The sequence below is a fragment of the Petromyzon marinus genome, chromosome 18 (genome assembly GCF_048934315.1).
Source record: "Petromyzon marinus isolate PM22_M1 ecotype Great Lakes invasive population chromosome 18, UKy_Petmar_22M1.pri1.0, whole genome shotgun sequence".
Lineage (NCBI taxonomy): Eukaryota > Metazoa > Chordata > Hyperoartia > Petromyzontiformes > Petromyzontidae > Petromyzon > Petromyzon marinus.
This window is the reverse complement of record NC_133684.1, coordinates 10,893,164-10,910,188: the sequence shown is the minus strand read 5'-3', so window position 1 is coordinate 10,910,188 and position 17,025 is coordinate 10,893,164. Positions and strand designations below refer to the sequence as shown.

General features: G+C 46.3%; 1 protein-coding gene across 1 annotated transcript in view; it reads left to right on the top strand.

The window, feature by feature from the left end:
• Positions 1-17,025, top strand: part of LOC116943508 (neurobeachin-like) — a 529,072-nt gene that overhangs the window by 295,878 nt on the left and 216,169 nt on the right. Inside the window, exon 12 of the mRNA XM_076067757.1 lies at positions 2,492-2,644. Within this exon, the coding sequence (XP_075923872.1) occupies positions 2,492-2,644 (153 nt within the window). The remainder of the gene's footprint in view (positions 1-2,491; positions 2,645-17,025) is intronic.

Sequence of the window (17,025 nt, the reverse complement as noted above, 5' to 3'; positions counted from 1 at the left end):
TTCTCCAAGACAGAGGTTCTTTGCAAGCCATCTGGCTACCATGAGAGATTCGTTCATGAGGCTATCCACATAAACAAACACAGAGACAATTTCAACCGAGAAGATGGATTCTGGCTTAGTAATCATTGGAAGGATTTGATAAAACCATTTCGGGTCTTAATTGATTGATCATGCTTAAGGTGGCTTTCAGACCGCATCCATTATTTTCGTCTCCCCCCTCCTCTTTTCCGAACATACATGGACTCGTCCACTTGAATAACTGCCAAATCGCTCTCCGTGGTGCTAACATAAAAAAAAAACATTTTTTTCAAATTTTCTTCCTGTGGTTTTCACACCTGATGATGATTGCTTGTGTTGCAGTCGAATTTTATTGTTTTATATTTTTATTATTTTATTGTTTCCCTTCTATGTGACTTTACCGAAAGAACCAAGAATATGAATCCCTGCAGTCACGAAAGCTTCAAATAAAAAAAATAAAACATCTTTTGATTTAAAGCTTTCGTGACTGCAGTAATTCATATTCTTAGCTCTTTTGGCAAAGTCACGTTGAAGGGAAACAATAAAATAATAAAATATATATAAAACAATAAAAATTCTCACGACGTTTCGACCATAACACAAACGAATAAAAACGGTTTTAATTGCAATGTGCCTCATCGTCAGTGCAAAGCTGCTTTGTGAATCATTCTGGAGATAATTGTTCAATGCAAGCATTTGCCAGAGCATCTGGCGATAATTACAGATATTAAAAAAATACACAAACGCACGTGTTGGCACAAGCTCACACAATGGTAAAAGTCTTCAGTGTGTAGCTATCCAGACTGTCGAGGCAAGCACTTTTAGCAAGCACGCCGTTATTGCCTGCAGAGTGCGCAAGGGCCGCTTCTTCGTCCAGCGTTGTCTCCCCATTGCTGATGGTTACACACTCAAATGCACGTACTCATTTGAGGCCGAGTTGACCTAGAAGAGGCCCAGGACAAGTTCAGATGCCACTGGTCACCGGTGTGTATAGCCAGGAATCGAAGGTGGCTGGGATTCAGTGGGGAAAAAAAACACTCCTTCACTGCCCTCTCCGCTACACAAAATCACGTGCATGTGTGGACACACATTCACAAAATGAGCTGTACACTGTAGTTGAATTCAATTCTTCAAATATTTTGTACATTTTTTTTATCAATTTTCCAATTTATGGCAGAATGTTCAACGAAGATATTTCCAGTTGAAGATGGACGATCACAGCCTTCTCAGTGCTTCCTGCACGAAGCCATGCCCCCAACATTGTAATGGATTCCACACATTGGTGGAAATGTTTCATCTCATGGCAAGAGAAGTGGTGGAATGGCTACGTTTTATGGGAACAATCATGATATGCACATACATTCTGAACGTTCTGAGTTTGTGCTAAGACAGCCATCAATTCGGGCAAAAAAGTGGCGGACTGATGGCCAAGATAGCTACATAAATCGGGGCCCCTCATTTATTTCAAGACAGGTATGTGCGGCAAGGGAAATATTTCTCCAGCAGGGGACAAGCAGAAGGAGCAACCTCTTCTACCTCATGGTGATGGATGCAAGGTTAACAGAGAAGGAAATGGCTGTGCAGCAGAAAATTAAAATAACCTCAGCTCTCTTTCCTACTTTTAATACCGTCACGAGGTGGTTACAAATGTATATTGTGGCGGCAGCTTTAGTGGGTATATTGGGATCCAAAGGAAGAGTAATTTATTGACAACATGGCATAAGCCCACAAAATGCCATGGATTTCGATCCACAAGCCCACAGGCTCAGTGGCACCGCAGCCAAATCCTCTACTGGGCACAACAAATACAGCTGCTCATTCCATCCACAGTATTGAACCAGCAGTACCATGCCCAAAAACAGAATCACAATCTTTATTTATACTGGAGGAATCCGATGAGCTGTAAAGCTCTTTTTCCACAGAGATCCAGTAGGGGTGGGTCAGAAAGTTACAACAAACAATATACAAATATGATGGGAGTACAAATTGTAGGAAAGGTAACAAATCACGAATACATTGAAGATGAAACTAAACTTTAAATTTTACTGCTTTTTCAGAGAGACCTGGCCACAGATGATAGCTCAACGAAATAGCGTATCATGTGGAAATGTATAGCAGCCAAATAATCTAAATAATCGAAATGGATATTCTTGGTTCTTTCAGTAAAGTTACGTAGAAGGGAAATAATAAAAGAATAAAAATTAAACATAAAATAATAAAAATTTCACGACGTTTCGGCCACAATGCAAGTAGCCATCCTCAGGTGAAGAAACAGAGCTGTCGGAAAGACAGCGTCCGACAGCTCTGTTTCTTCACCCGAGGACGGCCTTAAACGAGTTCCCAGCCCGGTGCTCAGCGCGCCGCTCATCGTGTGCTGCCGAACCTGCGCCCAGCTGATTTTCTGTGTCCATCGCCCCCCCCCCCCCCCACCACGCTCCCGTGCCCCCCCTACGCCTTCCCTTGCTTCGCGCAGTCCTCAAGGGCCCACGTGTCACGTGCCGTGCTCGAGCACTTCCTGTCGTTCGCCAAGTACCTGGACGCACTGCCCCACGGCGCCCCCATGCTCAAGCAGCTGTGCGACCACGTGCTCTTCAACCCCGCCATCTGGATACACACGCCGGCCAAGGTAGGGCTGGCCCCCAACGCAGTACACCCAAACCCCGCCCCCGTGAACTTCGTTCGTTGATACCTCCGGGTCTGTGAACGTGGCTGACGTCCAAACATCCCAATGCGGGGCCCTCCTCAGAAAGAAGTCTTTGCGCTCGGCATGAAAATTTCTGGGTGAAAAATTGTCGCCCGTATCGTCTAATTTTGCCGTCCCCCATCGTCTCTTGTCCCAAGCGCTTACCGCAACAACCTTGCTCAATTCAGGAAACGTGTTAACGCTTCCCTCCGACAATTTCAATGTAGTTTCGTTTGTTGCTGGCCGTTTGGCGTTTTAGCTTTCAGCCTGTGCTCGGCAACCGTGTGGGTTATCGCACCCGCACTTGAGCTGAATGAAAGGCGCCACACGCTCATACGCATGCAGCTAAGGTGCATACGTGGCTTAGGCAATTTGGGAGGGCATAATGATAATTATGAACTGTAGCAGAGACCAGTATCGCACTTCTTGGCTTCTGCAAAATTGCTCCTAAATGTAATTGAGCCTTAAATGGATGTTGGGCTGAGTCAATCCCCGACCGAGATGTGTGCTCAAAAAGTTGTGCTTGCGAGTCCCGTGTACTAACCACAGTGCCAGCCTTTTGCTCATCAGAGCGCGGAGAGACCCTTTGAGGATTGTGGCTCAGCGCTCTAACCGTCAGGCCACCGTTCCCCACTCACAGTATTGCGTGTGCACGCTCAAATGGGAGCGAATTTCACTCCACTAATGGCGGAGCTCACAGGTGCGCGTCTGCCGCCGTAATTGTAACAAGGCCCAGTACCTCCGTCCGCAATGGGCCCTCTGTGTCACTGCCCGCGGCGGCCAGATGAGGGCTTGAAGCCAGAGTTGCACGTGAGATGATGCAGGCCGCACGAGGTCCGCTGGGGGAGGGCTGGCTAAGCGACTCCCGCGACGGAAGAACGATTGTTACATAAAGCTTCATCGACCGTAAACGCTGTCTGCCGAGACATACTGTAGAACTTCACAACCGCTTGATGCAGCCCATTAAACACGTACGACGCAGCAGTGGGTAGTAGCCGCTTAAGGGTCCCCGCACTTGACGGATGTCTCCTCTGCCGTGGAGAATTCTGTCAATGGACTGTGTTGATTGCTGCCAATATAAACGTGTCTGTGTGTATGTGTGTGGGGGAGTGGTAGTGTAGCGGTTAGCGCGCTGCGCTTCGAACTGGGCACCCCGAGTTTGATTCCCGCTCAAGCCCAACACCAGTAACGAATATCTGAATGAGTCCTGGGCCTCCCCAAGGTTAGACTCAGCCTCAAATGAGTACCTTGTGCAGTGTGTAAACATCGTCACTGGGGACACAAAGGCGGCCGGGCGTGATGCTGACCACCCAACCCCCTCGTGTGCCATGCCGGCCTTTATATGTGCTCGCCAACAGCACTTGCCCCAACAGTCTGTTAAGACTATTGGGGGGTTCTTTGTCCCGTGTGTTTGTTTCAGGGAGTGGTAGTGGTGTGACGGTTAGCATGTTGCGCTACCAACCTGGCGACTTGTGCTCGACTTCCACTTATGGACGGCACCAGTGACGATTATCTGACAATTATCTGAACTGGTCCTGGGCCTCCCCAAGGTCGACTTAGCCTCAAATGAGTACCTGGTGCGGCGTATAAACATCGCCACTGGGGAGACAAAGGCGAAGGGGCATGGTGCTGGTCACCCACCCCACTCGGAGTATCGTGCCGGCCTTCATAGGTGCTCGCTAACAGCACTTGCAACCTGCATAGGGGGATCTGTGCCTTTTTGTGTTTGTGAGAGTGGCGGCACAGCGGTTAGAGCACTGCGCTATGACCCCACTGACCCAGGTTCAAAGCGTGACAGGGGTGTCTGAGTTTGCCCTGTACTCCGGGACGTGAAACCTACCATGAAATGACTGCCAACATCCAACAAAAGAATGTTCAACTTCAACCACCGGCCCGGGGTGACCGACATAGATGAGCGCAGGCTCATGCTTTCTTGAACGTGGAGATAAGTCGACTTTATTACTTTATCAACGAAATCCTCATTGAGTCTTAAGACTCCCTGTCAAGAGGGTCTTACATTGCGATATTTTTCTTTTTACTTTTTTAAATTTAGTATTTCAGGATGGAGGAAGGTCACAGTGTTCCTGAAGCCTACACGCACAGGGTCGTGGCGGGTTTTAACGAAGCATTTATGTTTACGCTCTCTAACCCCCAAAAAACTGTACACTCGTGAGTTGGCTTAGAATGGTGATAGTCAGCAGCTGTACTCTTTTGTGCCATATTGGCCACAACAGTTGCTCGCCAACATCACGTCCATGCGCACATCGTACGGAAATGCGGGCCCGCTTGGTTTTAGTTTTGTGTTTGTGTGTGGCGCGTAATGTGCGGTCGGTGAATAGCGCCTTGAATTCACTCGCCCAGTGCCAGGGCTTCCTCCTCCGGCACTGCTGAACGCAGCAACACAGAGCACGTGGCCAGTCGGGCATGAGCAGGGGCAGCGAAGTGGGACCCCCAACAAGCTCCGTGATCGGATGGTGACACCATTTGCCATTGATTTGTGGCGATGGGAATTGATTGTGAGTCAAGAGAAGCGAAGCGCAGTCTGATGGCCACTAAACCACTGTTCCCAGCAGTGCTCGCACACGCACACACACAACCTGGCACACACACACAACCTGGCACACACACAACCAGGCACACTCACACACACACAACCAGGCACACTCACACACACTCACAACCAGGCACACGCACACAACCTGGCACACACACAACCAGGCACACTCACACACACACACACAACCAGGCACACTCACACATGCACACAACCAGGCACACTCACACACGCACACAACCAGGCACACACACAACCAGGCACACTCACACACACACAACCAGGCACACACACAACCAGGCACACTCACACACGCACAACCAGGCACACTCACACACACAATCAGGCACACGCACACACACGCACGCACACAACCAGGCACACTCACACAACCAGGCACACTCACACACACACAAACCAGGCACATGCACGGACACAACCAGGCACTCTCACACACAACCATACACACAAAACCAGGCACACGCACACACACAAGCAGGCACACGTGCGTACATACATACGTGTAACGTCACACAGATTCCCTTCGTGGCCTAGTTGTTGGTGTAAGCCGTTATCGTAAACAGCTAAGACAGATTCCCCTCCACGTTGCTAGGGCTAGCACTGCGTTCTGTTGTCTTGTCACCACTTCTTTCGGTAAAGTCACGTAGGTATAAAATAAATCGGCGAACCAACCGGCGATTCCACTGCTGGGTTATATTTTTTTTTATGCCTGAGGACAACCGCTTGTGTTGCGATCGAAACGTCGTGATTTATTTTATTTTATACCTACCGAAAGACTTTACCGTAAGAACCAAAAAGTATGGATTCCTGCAGTCACGAAAGCTTCACATCAAGATTATTTGGCACCAGTTTGGATGGTGTTTGGTGCTTGTTTTTTTAGGCAAATAAACCTGTTAAGTTGGGGTAAGCCTAGCCTGGGATAATCAATTACCTCTGGTGTTTATACATGGCAAAGGAATTGAAACTATGACTCTCGGATTGCCAGTGCAGTATGGTGTTTGTGTCACACCCATCCACAAATACAAACATATCCCCCCTGTAGTGGCAGGTGCTGTTGTTGAACACTCTCACCGCAGCAGCACCACCTGACTGCCTGTAAACCATAATAGAAATCACAAATATTAAGCAGAGGAAATATCGAGACAGTTCAATCCAGCTCGAGACTACGGATACCAATTACCACCGAAGTTTATGCATTTAAATCAAACCTTGCATTTTTGGGAATAGATGGCAGTGCCGTAATCATTGTTACATTCCTACAAAGACCCCCCCCCCCCGTTATAGCCTTCACAGGCTGTTGGGGCAAGTGCTGTTCACGAATACCTATGAAGGCCAACACGGCACACAAGGGATGGGTGGCCAGCACCACGCCGCCTTTGTCTCCCTCGTGACGATGTTTTCACACCCAGCAGGTACTCTTTTGAGGCTGAGTCGACCTTGGGCAAGGTCTAAGACCCAGTCAGTTAAAGGTCGCCGGTATTGGCCGCAAGCAGGTATCGAACCCATGTTGCCCCCACTCATCCACACAAAAAAAACACGCAACGCATACTCATTCTAAAACAAAGATCCCATGTTTAGCTCTTTAGGTTTTAGAAGCAAGTGCTGTCAACAAATAACTACGAAGGCCAGCAAAGCAGAATTACACGATGTTAGTGAGCACCATGCATGAGTTGACCTCGGGGAGATGCAGGACAGGTCAAAAATACGATACTTGCCACCGATATTTGTCCATGGTTGCTAATCAAAGTCAGGCCTTTGGGATTATAGTGCATCGCACGAACCCGTTAGCTCTCCGCTCTACACACTGGACATTGCACACACGCACATACACACAGCACACACAAGCACATGCACACAGACGCAGGCTGCGTGTGTGTACACGCGAGCACATGAACGCACTTGAGCAGGGTACGTGGAGGTGTGCCGGTGTTACCTCGGATCTCAACCCAGACTGCTGCTCCATGCACGCAACGGCTAGGTCTGGTTAGGCAGTGATTGATTCAGCTGCACTCGCGCGCTAAGGGAATATTACCTTCACTATTAACACGCAGTGCTTGAAGATTATTTGGTATTTGGTGTTTTTTTCAGTTGAGTCGCTAAATACATCTTGAGAACAAACTTCAGATGTGCTCTTCTATTGGCCTATTTCAACGAGCTCATTTCACAACGGGAAAGTTGGCAGCCTCGGCATATCATAACTCTGGGAATCAATTAAAAGGAGTACCACTTTATCAAAATCAGACTTGCCGTGCGGTCATCTGCTGGTGCACACACGCACATACACACAGCACACACAAGCGCATGCACACAGACGCAGGCTGCGTGTGTGTACACGCGAGCACATGAACGCACTTGAGCAGGGGACGAGGAGGTGTGGCGGTGTTACCTCGGATCTCAACCCAGACTGCTGCTCCATGCACGCAACGGCTAGGTCTGGTTAGGCAGTGATTGATTCAGCTGCACTCGCGCGCTAAGGGAATATTACCTTCACTATTAACACGCAGTGCTTGAAGATTATTTGGTATTTGGTGTTTTTTTCCAGTTGAGTCGCTAAATACATCTTGAGAACAAGCTTCAGATGTGCTCTTCTATTGGCCTATTTCAACGAGCTCATTTCACAACGGGAAAGTTGGCAGCCTCGGCATATCATAACTCTGGGAATCAATTAAAAGGAGTACCACTTTATCAAAATCAGACTTGCCGTGCGGTCATCTGCTGGTCCTGCATGGCCCCCCTACAGATGAGCGCATTATGTATAAGACCTCAGAGCAATTAATCAACTCTAATATCTAATGCCTAGATTGCAGGCACGTGTCAACCTACAGGCTACTGGTACAGTTGTGCATAGCACAATCCTACCGCTCGTGCTGCAGGGAGTTTGGTGGCGTTTCTTTGGCGGCCCTAAAGCCATAAGTCGACGACTTTTGACTTTCTACAAAGTGGTACTAATTTTATTGACCCCCCCAAAGAGATGATTGGCTGAGTATCCCCAACTGGGATTTTGAACTCCCTCTTAAATTTCGATTTAAAGCTTTCGTGACTGCAGGGATTCATATTCTTGGTTCTTTCGGTAAAGTCACCACCACGTGGAAGGGAAACAATAAAATAAAATAAAACAATGCGAGCCAAGTGCTGCCACGTGCATGACGCGAGGCCACATTGTGTGCAATTAATATTTGACCACAAACTCGGGACACCCCTCTGGAATTTTATATCAGGGTTCGGGTTGTTAAGGAGGTAGATACTCGTGTGTTCAAATTGCATGTAGCACTTCATCATGTCGTGAAAAAAAAGAATGTATTCTCTTTCATTATATCTTTGTGCCAGTGAATAATGACATCCCTTAATCAATAAATACAAATCACTGGCACTGATAGGAACTTTTAAACTTCAATTATTGTTTACCATCAAAGTCAACGATCATTTAAACGCAATGCCCCCGAGCACTTTCAAGGTATCACTTTGATGAATAATTTCGTGCAGATGCTTTTGCAGTTTGTAAACTACGTCCACCCACCACAGGTGTTAAATACCTGTCATGCCGCTAGCAAGCAACGCTCGTCAGACAGATTGACATCCCGTATTGAGACGGCAAATTAACATGCATATAATTCAATCAATTAGTAACATAAATCATGCGACTGCCGTGAAGACTGATAAACAAAAGCTTACCGAGTGACTGGGCTGTCACGGAATATTACCCTCGTTGGAGGAGCAATCAAAATGTTTTTAAAGTTGCTAATAAAATGGCAAGATCAACTATGCACCCAATCACTGCGAGGAATGCAAATTTGAATGCGGCAAGCAATTGACGCGAATAAACAGGTGGCTCAGTGGTAGAGTGGAGCAGCTCTCGCATGGATAGCCTCACCCCCGCCATAGGAATAAGGAACTTCCACCGCAAGCTCAGGGCTGTGTGTATGTATGTTGAACTTCGTTCGCACCGTACGTAGCCAACCGCGCTAATCGAAGGTGCAAGGAGAAGGGCAGGTTTCAATCTAATTTTAAAGTGCATAGATTCACTGGTTTCCTAATACCCAATGGAAGAGCGTTCCAGACGGCCGCAGAGGTGCCCTTGAAAACGCACGATGCAGTGACCGTCTTTGTTCTATGGCTAGCCAAAAGCCGCTGCTGCGAGGAAGACCGGAGTTAGCGTGATGATGTATTGGAGTGGCACTCAGAAGTCGGTAAGCAAAGGGAAAATCAAGAGGCAGATGGTCGCGTGTCAACTGCATAAGAGCGATCAGAACTGACAGAAGGAAGGAAGCGATGGTGAGGTGTCGTGGCATTGTCAGCGTTGACTGTGATGACCCTTTGATCTTGACACAGGAAGAGTTCTTGTTAAACTGCCCCGATATTCTGTAATGAGTTATTTGATATAAAGGGAAATTCCCTTGTGTGCGGTCACTCACGTGAAGTATGCAGTGGCTGTCGCGCTGTTGACAACTTCATAACCAACAATGGCACAGCTCTTGGGTTTTGACATTACTTTGAATAATGGAGGAAGGCACGCTTGCCAAAGGGCACGACTTAAAGAGCATTTAAAGGTGATTGTTAAGCTGCATGACTTTCACAGTTACATACAAGTTAATGCGGACAAAATCCGCGTGAGCATTTGCCCTTCCTGCGGCGCCTTCTCCAGCCACCGAGTGTTTGAGGTTCGATAGCTTTATATATCGGCTTTATATGTACACGTGTAAGCTCTTAGCCCTGCTCTAATGATAACATTGAGAGACGCTTGCAAAGTCACAATCGGTCCACAATAGCTCCTTGCCTCCTTCACATCCCCCTGATCACCATCCCAGGGGGCCTCGGTGTACATTCCCCACACTGACATGGCCGTTGCCACTCTCTCCGGACGGTTAAACAAACTGTTGACTCCACTCTCATTGGTACTGCGATGATTTTATTGAGTTCTGAAGAAGTGATCGGCCGTGTCAAAGCCCGGACCAGAAACTCGGAGCCGTTAGTTTTGTGCGAGCGATGCTGTGATGGCAGCACCAAACAGGACATCTGTGAAAAAAAGAGCTTTATAGCTCATCGGATTCCTCCAGGATAAATATTCTGATTCTGGATGTAAAGGGTGGCTATCGATGAGTTCGCTAACAGACAGTGCAGTGGCCTTCGTTAAATTGAATTTTGCAAACAATTGTCCGTATCTAGAGCGGCATCGTGGGTTTGATATGGCTATTAAACGGATCCTAATTCATAGCAACGTGAAATTGCCTTGCTACATTGCATCATGCACATAGGAGTGCAATTAGACAGCACTGGCTATAATTCCAATTATTCCGATTAAAGTAGTGCAACATGATTGTGTCTTGGTTTGCAGGGACATTTCATTAAAACATATTGAAAGCAAAGGAAATCACAGAAATTGCTTTGATAAATAAATGCGGGAAATTAGGCAATTTCATACGTCCATCGAACCAATTAGGGTTCCCAGTGACAGAATCATTTGCTAATCCTGTTTTCACAAACGATATGCGCTTATTTTTACGTCACTTTGCGGAAGGCTGCAGAATCTGCACCACTAAAGTTTCACGCTGGCCCGGTGCGTTATTAGGAAGCCACTGGAGCGACGCATTTTCCAAGCTCGATGGAAAACGAATTTCTTTGGAACTGCTTTTATGTTTAATTTATCGCCCTTGACCCACTCGATTGGTTATGTACGGTGCGAAATAAGTTCAACATACATACGGTCACAAACCGCCTCTCATGGAAAATCTCATCAGGTAATTACTTTGGTTAGGGTTGTGAATGTGAACCCCATTTATACTGAACCGACTCATGTAGAGTGTGCTTCGTGGAGTATTGTTCAGTCTGCAAATGTGGACCAGATCATTGGGGGGTGGTGGCGGGGGGAGGGCTTCATGATATTGGTTAATATGACATGGCAGCTTTTAACAGCTGATGTTGAATGTCCATGCCAATTGCCCTCCACTGAAATGCTGTACTTGAAATCAGGTTTAAAGATTTGTTTTATGATGAGGTGTAGCACATTGATTAGTGCACTGCACTTTGAACCCAAAAATCTGAGTTTGATCCCCAGCCATGGCTAACACCAGCGGTGACTCTAAACTCGTTCTGGGTGCCCCCTTTCACCAGCTTGCACTTACCAGTATGGTGAAGTATGGTCAATCAAGCTCCATAACGGACGGGATTTGAGGAAGCTTTCATCCATGAGTGGGTTGACAAAGTGCTGTAAATTATTATAATTTATTGCACGGCAAAGCTAGTAAAATAGCATCTCAGGTGTGGTGGGCTAAATGTTGATACTCCCAACCAAATTTCAAGACGTCTGCCCTGAATGGAAGAGTAGGCCAAACTACCTTATAGAGGGGTCCACCCTAGCTCCCTCAGCAGTGGCATGAGCAACAAATTGCAGAGCTCCACCTTGACACGGTGGCAGGGAACAATTGTCTCCATAGGACAACAACAACTGTTTACTTCCCAGAGACCCGGACTCACTGCCTAAAATACAGTGGAATGATGGGCTCAGTCGATCCCTGAACAGAATCTGAACTCGCAACCTCCCTGAATGTAAGTCGAGCAGTCTTCACCGCATATTCTGTTGTCCTTCCCCCGCAACTCCGATAAGCACGGTTGGATACGTACGGTGCGAAAGAAGTTCAACATACATAAACATTGATTTAAAGCTTTCGTAACTGCAGGGATTCATATTCTTGGTTCTTTCGGTAAAGTCACGAATAAGGGAAACAATAAAATAATAAAAATATAAAACAATACAATTCTCACGACGTTTCGACTGCAACACAAGCAATCATCATCAGTCGAAACATCGTGAGAATTTTATTGTTTTATATTTGTATTATTTTATTGTTTCCCTTATACGTGACTTTACCGAAAGAACCAAGAATATACATGAACTTGCCACCGTTGTGATATTTTTTTGACCTGCGACTTTGTATGTGCCACATGTATGTATTTTGAACTTCTTTCGCACCGTACGTAGCCAAACGTGCGTATCAGAGGTTCGGGGGAAGGACAACAAACTAACATAAAAAAAGCGGTTCTAAAGAAACGAGTTTTAATTTAGATGTAAAAGTGCGTCGCTTGCAGTGGCTTCCTAATATCAGGAGGAAGAGCGTTCCAGACGGCCGCAGAAGTGCACCTGAAAGCGCACGATGCAGTGACCACCGTCTTTGTCCGACGGCCAGCCAAAAGCGGCCGCGGCGAGGATGACCGTAGTTCACGTGATGATGGTTCATGCTCCTTGACGAGATCGGCAAGGTATTGTGGTTCAGTTGCGGCAAGCACCTTGTGCGTGTAACGAGTGCGACCTCACAACGCGTTCGTTCGGCAACCGGAAGCCAACGCAAACTCGGCGAGCACTGGACGGACACGGTCGGATCTTGCAGTGCCCGTCACGGCACGTGCCGAAGAATTTTGTACAACTCTGCAGCTTGCTAATGTGTTTATTATTTTTTTTGTGGAAGACGTCCAGTCGGGTGGTGAGTTGCAATAATCGAGACTCGTCGATGCTTACGCCACACGGCCACCGCCTTGGCTATGTCACGACTCAGCAGCGTTCGAACGCGTGTGTCGTTAGAGCCCCGACGTGAAGATTGCAGGACACTTGACCTCTCCGGTGGTTGTGCTCACACCGTGTGGCGTCGACGTCACACGGTGTGGCGTCGACGTCACACGGTGTGGCGTCGACGTCACACGGTGTGGCGTCGACGTCACACCGCTGCCCAACAGGGATGAAACACAAGGTCCTTTGTTAGTTGTGGAGACATCGGCACATATTTTTTAAATGAAAGTTTATGCATACATTTGTGTTGCATTCTACCAACGTTTATTAAACGGATCGTTTGTAAAGGTGAGCGGAGGAGGAGCTGGGTACGTGCGATGTCTGGCTGTCCGTGGTTTCATCTGCCGCGTTTCTCCCCCCCCCCTCCTCTCACGGTTGGCGCGTGCGTAATTGCACCAAGCGTGGCTCTGGGAGTACACGAGGCAGCAGCTGTAATTGCGGTAAATAACCTGGGGCACGCCGGTAATTAAAAAGTAATAGAGCTGCAAATGTCCCCTCTTCTGAGTTTGTTTAGTGAAAAGGATTTGATTTTTTTTATGAGGTTATAAGAGTTGATCGTTTAATTGTTTAATTCCTTGAAGCCTATCCACCTGTTGTGCTAATCACTTGTTGATGTAATTACACCATTGCCAGTTCATTTTGTCTTGCTTTCCCCGGTTGTTTGTGTTGCGCTGCCTCCATCGCCATACACGTGATTACCGTGCCGTGCCTATTACTGGATGATCTAGGGCTACATTCAGTGTCTCGATGAGCTGTATTTGTTTTGGTAAGTTTTTTTTTCCTTCCCGATTGACGGATGTCTACCCGCAATCCTTCGGAGGTCGATAAAATTCATACCACTTTGTGAAACGTCAACGGTGGTTGTCCTGTGGGTAGACTCGCCTGGCAAAAGTTTTGCCGATGACAGCACTTGCCACTGAGTGGTAGAGGGTGGCTATAAAGCAGCTCCTTGAAGCTCCCCGACTTATTCACAGTCCCCCGTCAACGCCTGCTACTTTTAACAAAGCTTTGTCCTCGTGGAAACAGGTGTGATTGCACAGCTATTGGGTGGCCGCATTGTCATTGTGGAGATTACTTAGCGGCTGCTTAGTAGTCTGAGCCACATGCAGCTGCACCACTAGCCAGCACCGACGATTTATTAAGTCGAGGGTAGAAATGGCCAAAGAGCCGGTAGTGTGCTGTGTGAAAAGATCACTTTAATGCTACCGTACTGTGGGCACAATCTACAATTTAGTAATTACGAAACCCAGTGGGCTTGTTGATGACCTGTCACCAGATGGGATAATGGCCAGCGATCTAGAACGATGATAGAGTGGCGGTCGACGGTGGAAATGTGATCAAGAGGACATTTTACCGCGGAGTTTGACGTTGGAACAATCCTGTATTCAGATGCTAGGTGTTGCATCACAGGATCGTGAGTGTTGGAGATGATTTAGGGAGGCTTTCATCCAGCAGTGGATTGACCATGGCAGATGATGATGATGATAACGACGATGAATATTATTGCATCAACATGGATTACATTGTGGTATAAACCTCGGGAGAAATACGAGAACTCCACGAGGCTGGGTGGGCCTCCGGCAACAGCAGGTACAGATATCCAAAAGGCTTTATTATAATTAATCAGCAAGGCGGATTCAAGGTGAAACTATAACAGAGAGTGCTGTGTGAATTTGGAAAAGTTTGAATCTCGCGGATTGGAGGTGCGAGCCACGAAACCACGGCAGTATCACTGTGGGAGCATTTATTTATATATAAGGGGTTTTTTTTTGTTTTGTTTATCGCGGTTGCTGAGCACAGTCCCTTGAGGCTCAACAAAAGTAGCAGCCAGTAACAAACAGCACCGTCGAAGTTGTAATAGATAGGAGTTAGTACATGTCTCGACTTGAGGAAGGTTACAATTCTTGTTGAATTCGAGTCGGTTTGTGTGAGGTTGGAAGTAAGTAAGTAAATAAATAAATAGGGGAATTGTAAAGGGAAGCTGTGAAGAGAGGAGAGAGAGAGAGAAATGACCTGTCATGCGGTGAAAAAGCTGCTCACAGCGCAGATGAGCGCAGTCGGCCAAGCGTGGAAACTGCATCCTGGAAAACAGCAATGCAGAAGCACACAAAGAGATGACAGATCGAGAGGTAAGGAGAGGTTTCGGTGAATTAGCCAACATAGAATGGTCGATCAATCAGACAGACTCCTTCCTCCGGGATCAATTCTCTCCCTCGGAGCCAGATGTGTACCAGGAGGTCGATCCCAAATATGGTGGCATTAGGACTGATGGAGATTCGAGAGGCACAGCATTTTAGGCCTGTAAATATCCATCGATTCACAAAGTAAAATGGATTCTTACACTCGTGATACATGCATCGAATCACGTGCACAAAAATTAATAGTGATTAGTTATTTTTTTATTAAGTGCCCTTTACACTTAATGCAGACATGATTCCTTGCAAAATGTTTCAGTTTGGTGTTTTAACAATCTTAACACAAACTGTTTTGTTGCCAGAAAAAAGGGGAAAACCTCTTCTTATATTTTGACACTGGCAAAGGAGGTCCCATGATTTAGATGCTCACCCCGAGCTCTCATCACTCTGATAGTGGCATTGTCTTTGTGCTGTACGCCTTTTGGCGTCCTCTGGTCTAGCACAGTTTGAGACTAGGCTCTAAAGAAAGCTGTCTCTGGTGTGGACCAATCAGTTTCAATCAGACAATGCATCTACTGTCAGGGCATGTTTTTTGTTTGTATTTTCACCACAAGTATATGTGGTTAATGCAGACATGATTCCTTGCAAAAGGTTTCAGTTTGGTGTTTTAACATTTTAACACAAACTGTATTCTTGGTTCTTTCGGTAAAGTCACGTAGAAGGGACTTTACCGAAAGAACCAAGAATATGAATCCCTGCAGTCACGAAAGCTTTAAATCAAAATCTTAACACCTGTTTTATTGCCATAAAGGGTAAAAGCTATTATTATAAGTGAATCGATTGTTTGTGATTTATGCACATTAAATGTAAACACTTTGCTCACTAATTTTCCATTTACTCCAATTGAGTGAACGAAACTGTTCAAACCTAGACAAAAACTAAAAAAAAAACCAGACAATAACAGTTAGACAAAGGAGGATAGATTTCCGAATCGGACAGAGATTCTAAATCATTAGGAGGTGGGGGGCTAGATGGGTAGTGGTTAAGTGTTTCATGTGTAGCAAATAGAATACACACATTGTATATTTTCAAATAATTTAGCCCGACCAGTTTGACAGAATGTTGCATATATATACACAAAGTAAAACCTTGGATTGCGAGTAACTTGGTCTGCGAGTGTTTTGCAAGACGAGCAAAAAATGTTAAATAAATATGAATTTGATAAACGAGCGAGGTCTTGCAATACGAGTAGTACGTATACACGCTTTGTCTGCCGAGCGTCACGTGATCACAACTGGTATACGAGTGCTTTGGATTACAAACACGTTTCCGGAACGCATTATGCTCGCAATCCAACGTTATACTGTACGTTGGAATTCTTTCGCACGCAGCGTACGTAGCCAGCCATGCTCGACAGCATGCTCGGCAGAGGTGCGGGGTACGATAAAAATGTTAAGTTTGAAAAGCTTGAGCGCAGGAAAACCTTGCCCAACGCCGTTTTATTGAGCACGCGTGTTTCGGCTCTGACACGGAGTAGTACCTCGTGAGGTCTTTTGCGGAACACGGGGAGGAGGGGGGGGTGGTGATGTTTCGGCTGTGTGCAGGTTTTGACTCTGCTGATGTTCTAATCTCCTCATACAAAAATAATCCTGCCGCAGCGCAACACTCGTGAACACAATACCCACGGTGAGAGTGTCATGGAGATTTTGCCTGAGGAAAAACTGGGCAGTGAATTAATTTGCTTCCAGTACGTCAGGATTTTTTTGTTTTACATTTTCCCTGTCATTGATTATTACGGAGAGAGAAAGTTACGTGTTGTATTGCCTCAAGTGTTTGGCAGATAACATGGGAAGTTAGAATATCTTCCGTTAAAGTAAACATAAATCGTCCCATTATCTCCGCATATTGGTTGTGACAGACATTTTATGAGATGCACTTAACGATTTAATAACACGTAGAACATAAATGCCAAGTTTTTTTTCCCGTAATACGTTTTAATATTCACGTATCATTTCCTTATAAAGGTGAATGTTAATTAACTTTACATTAAAAGGTC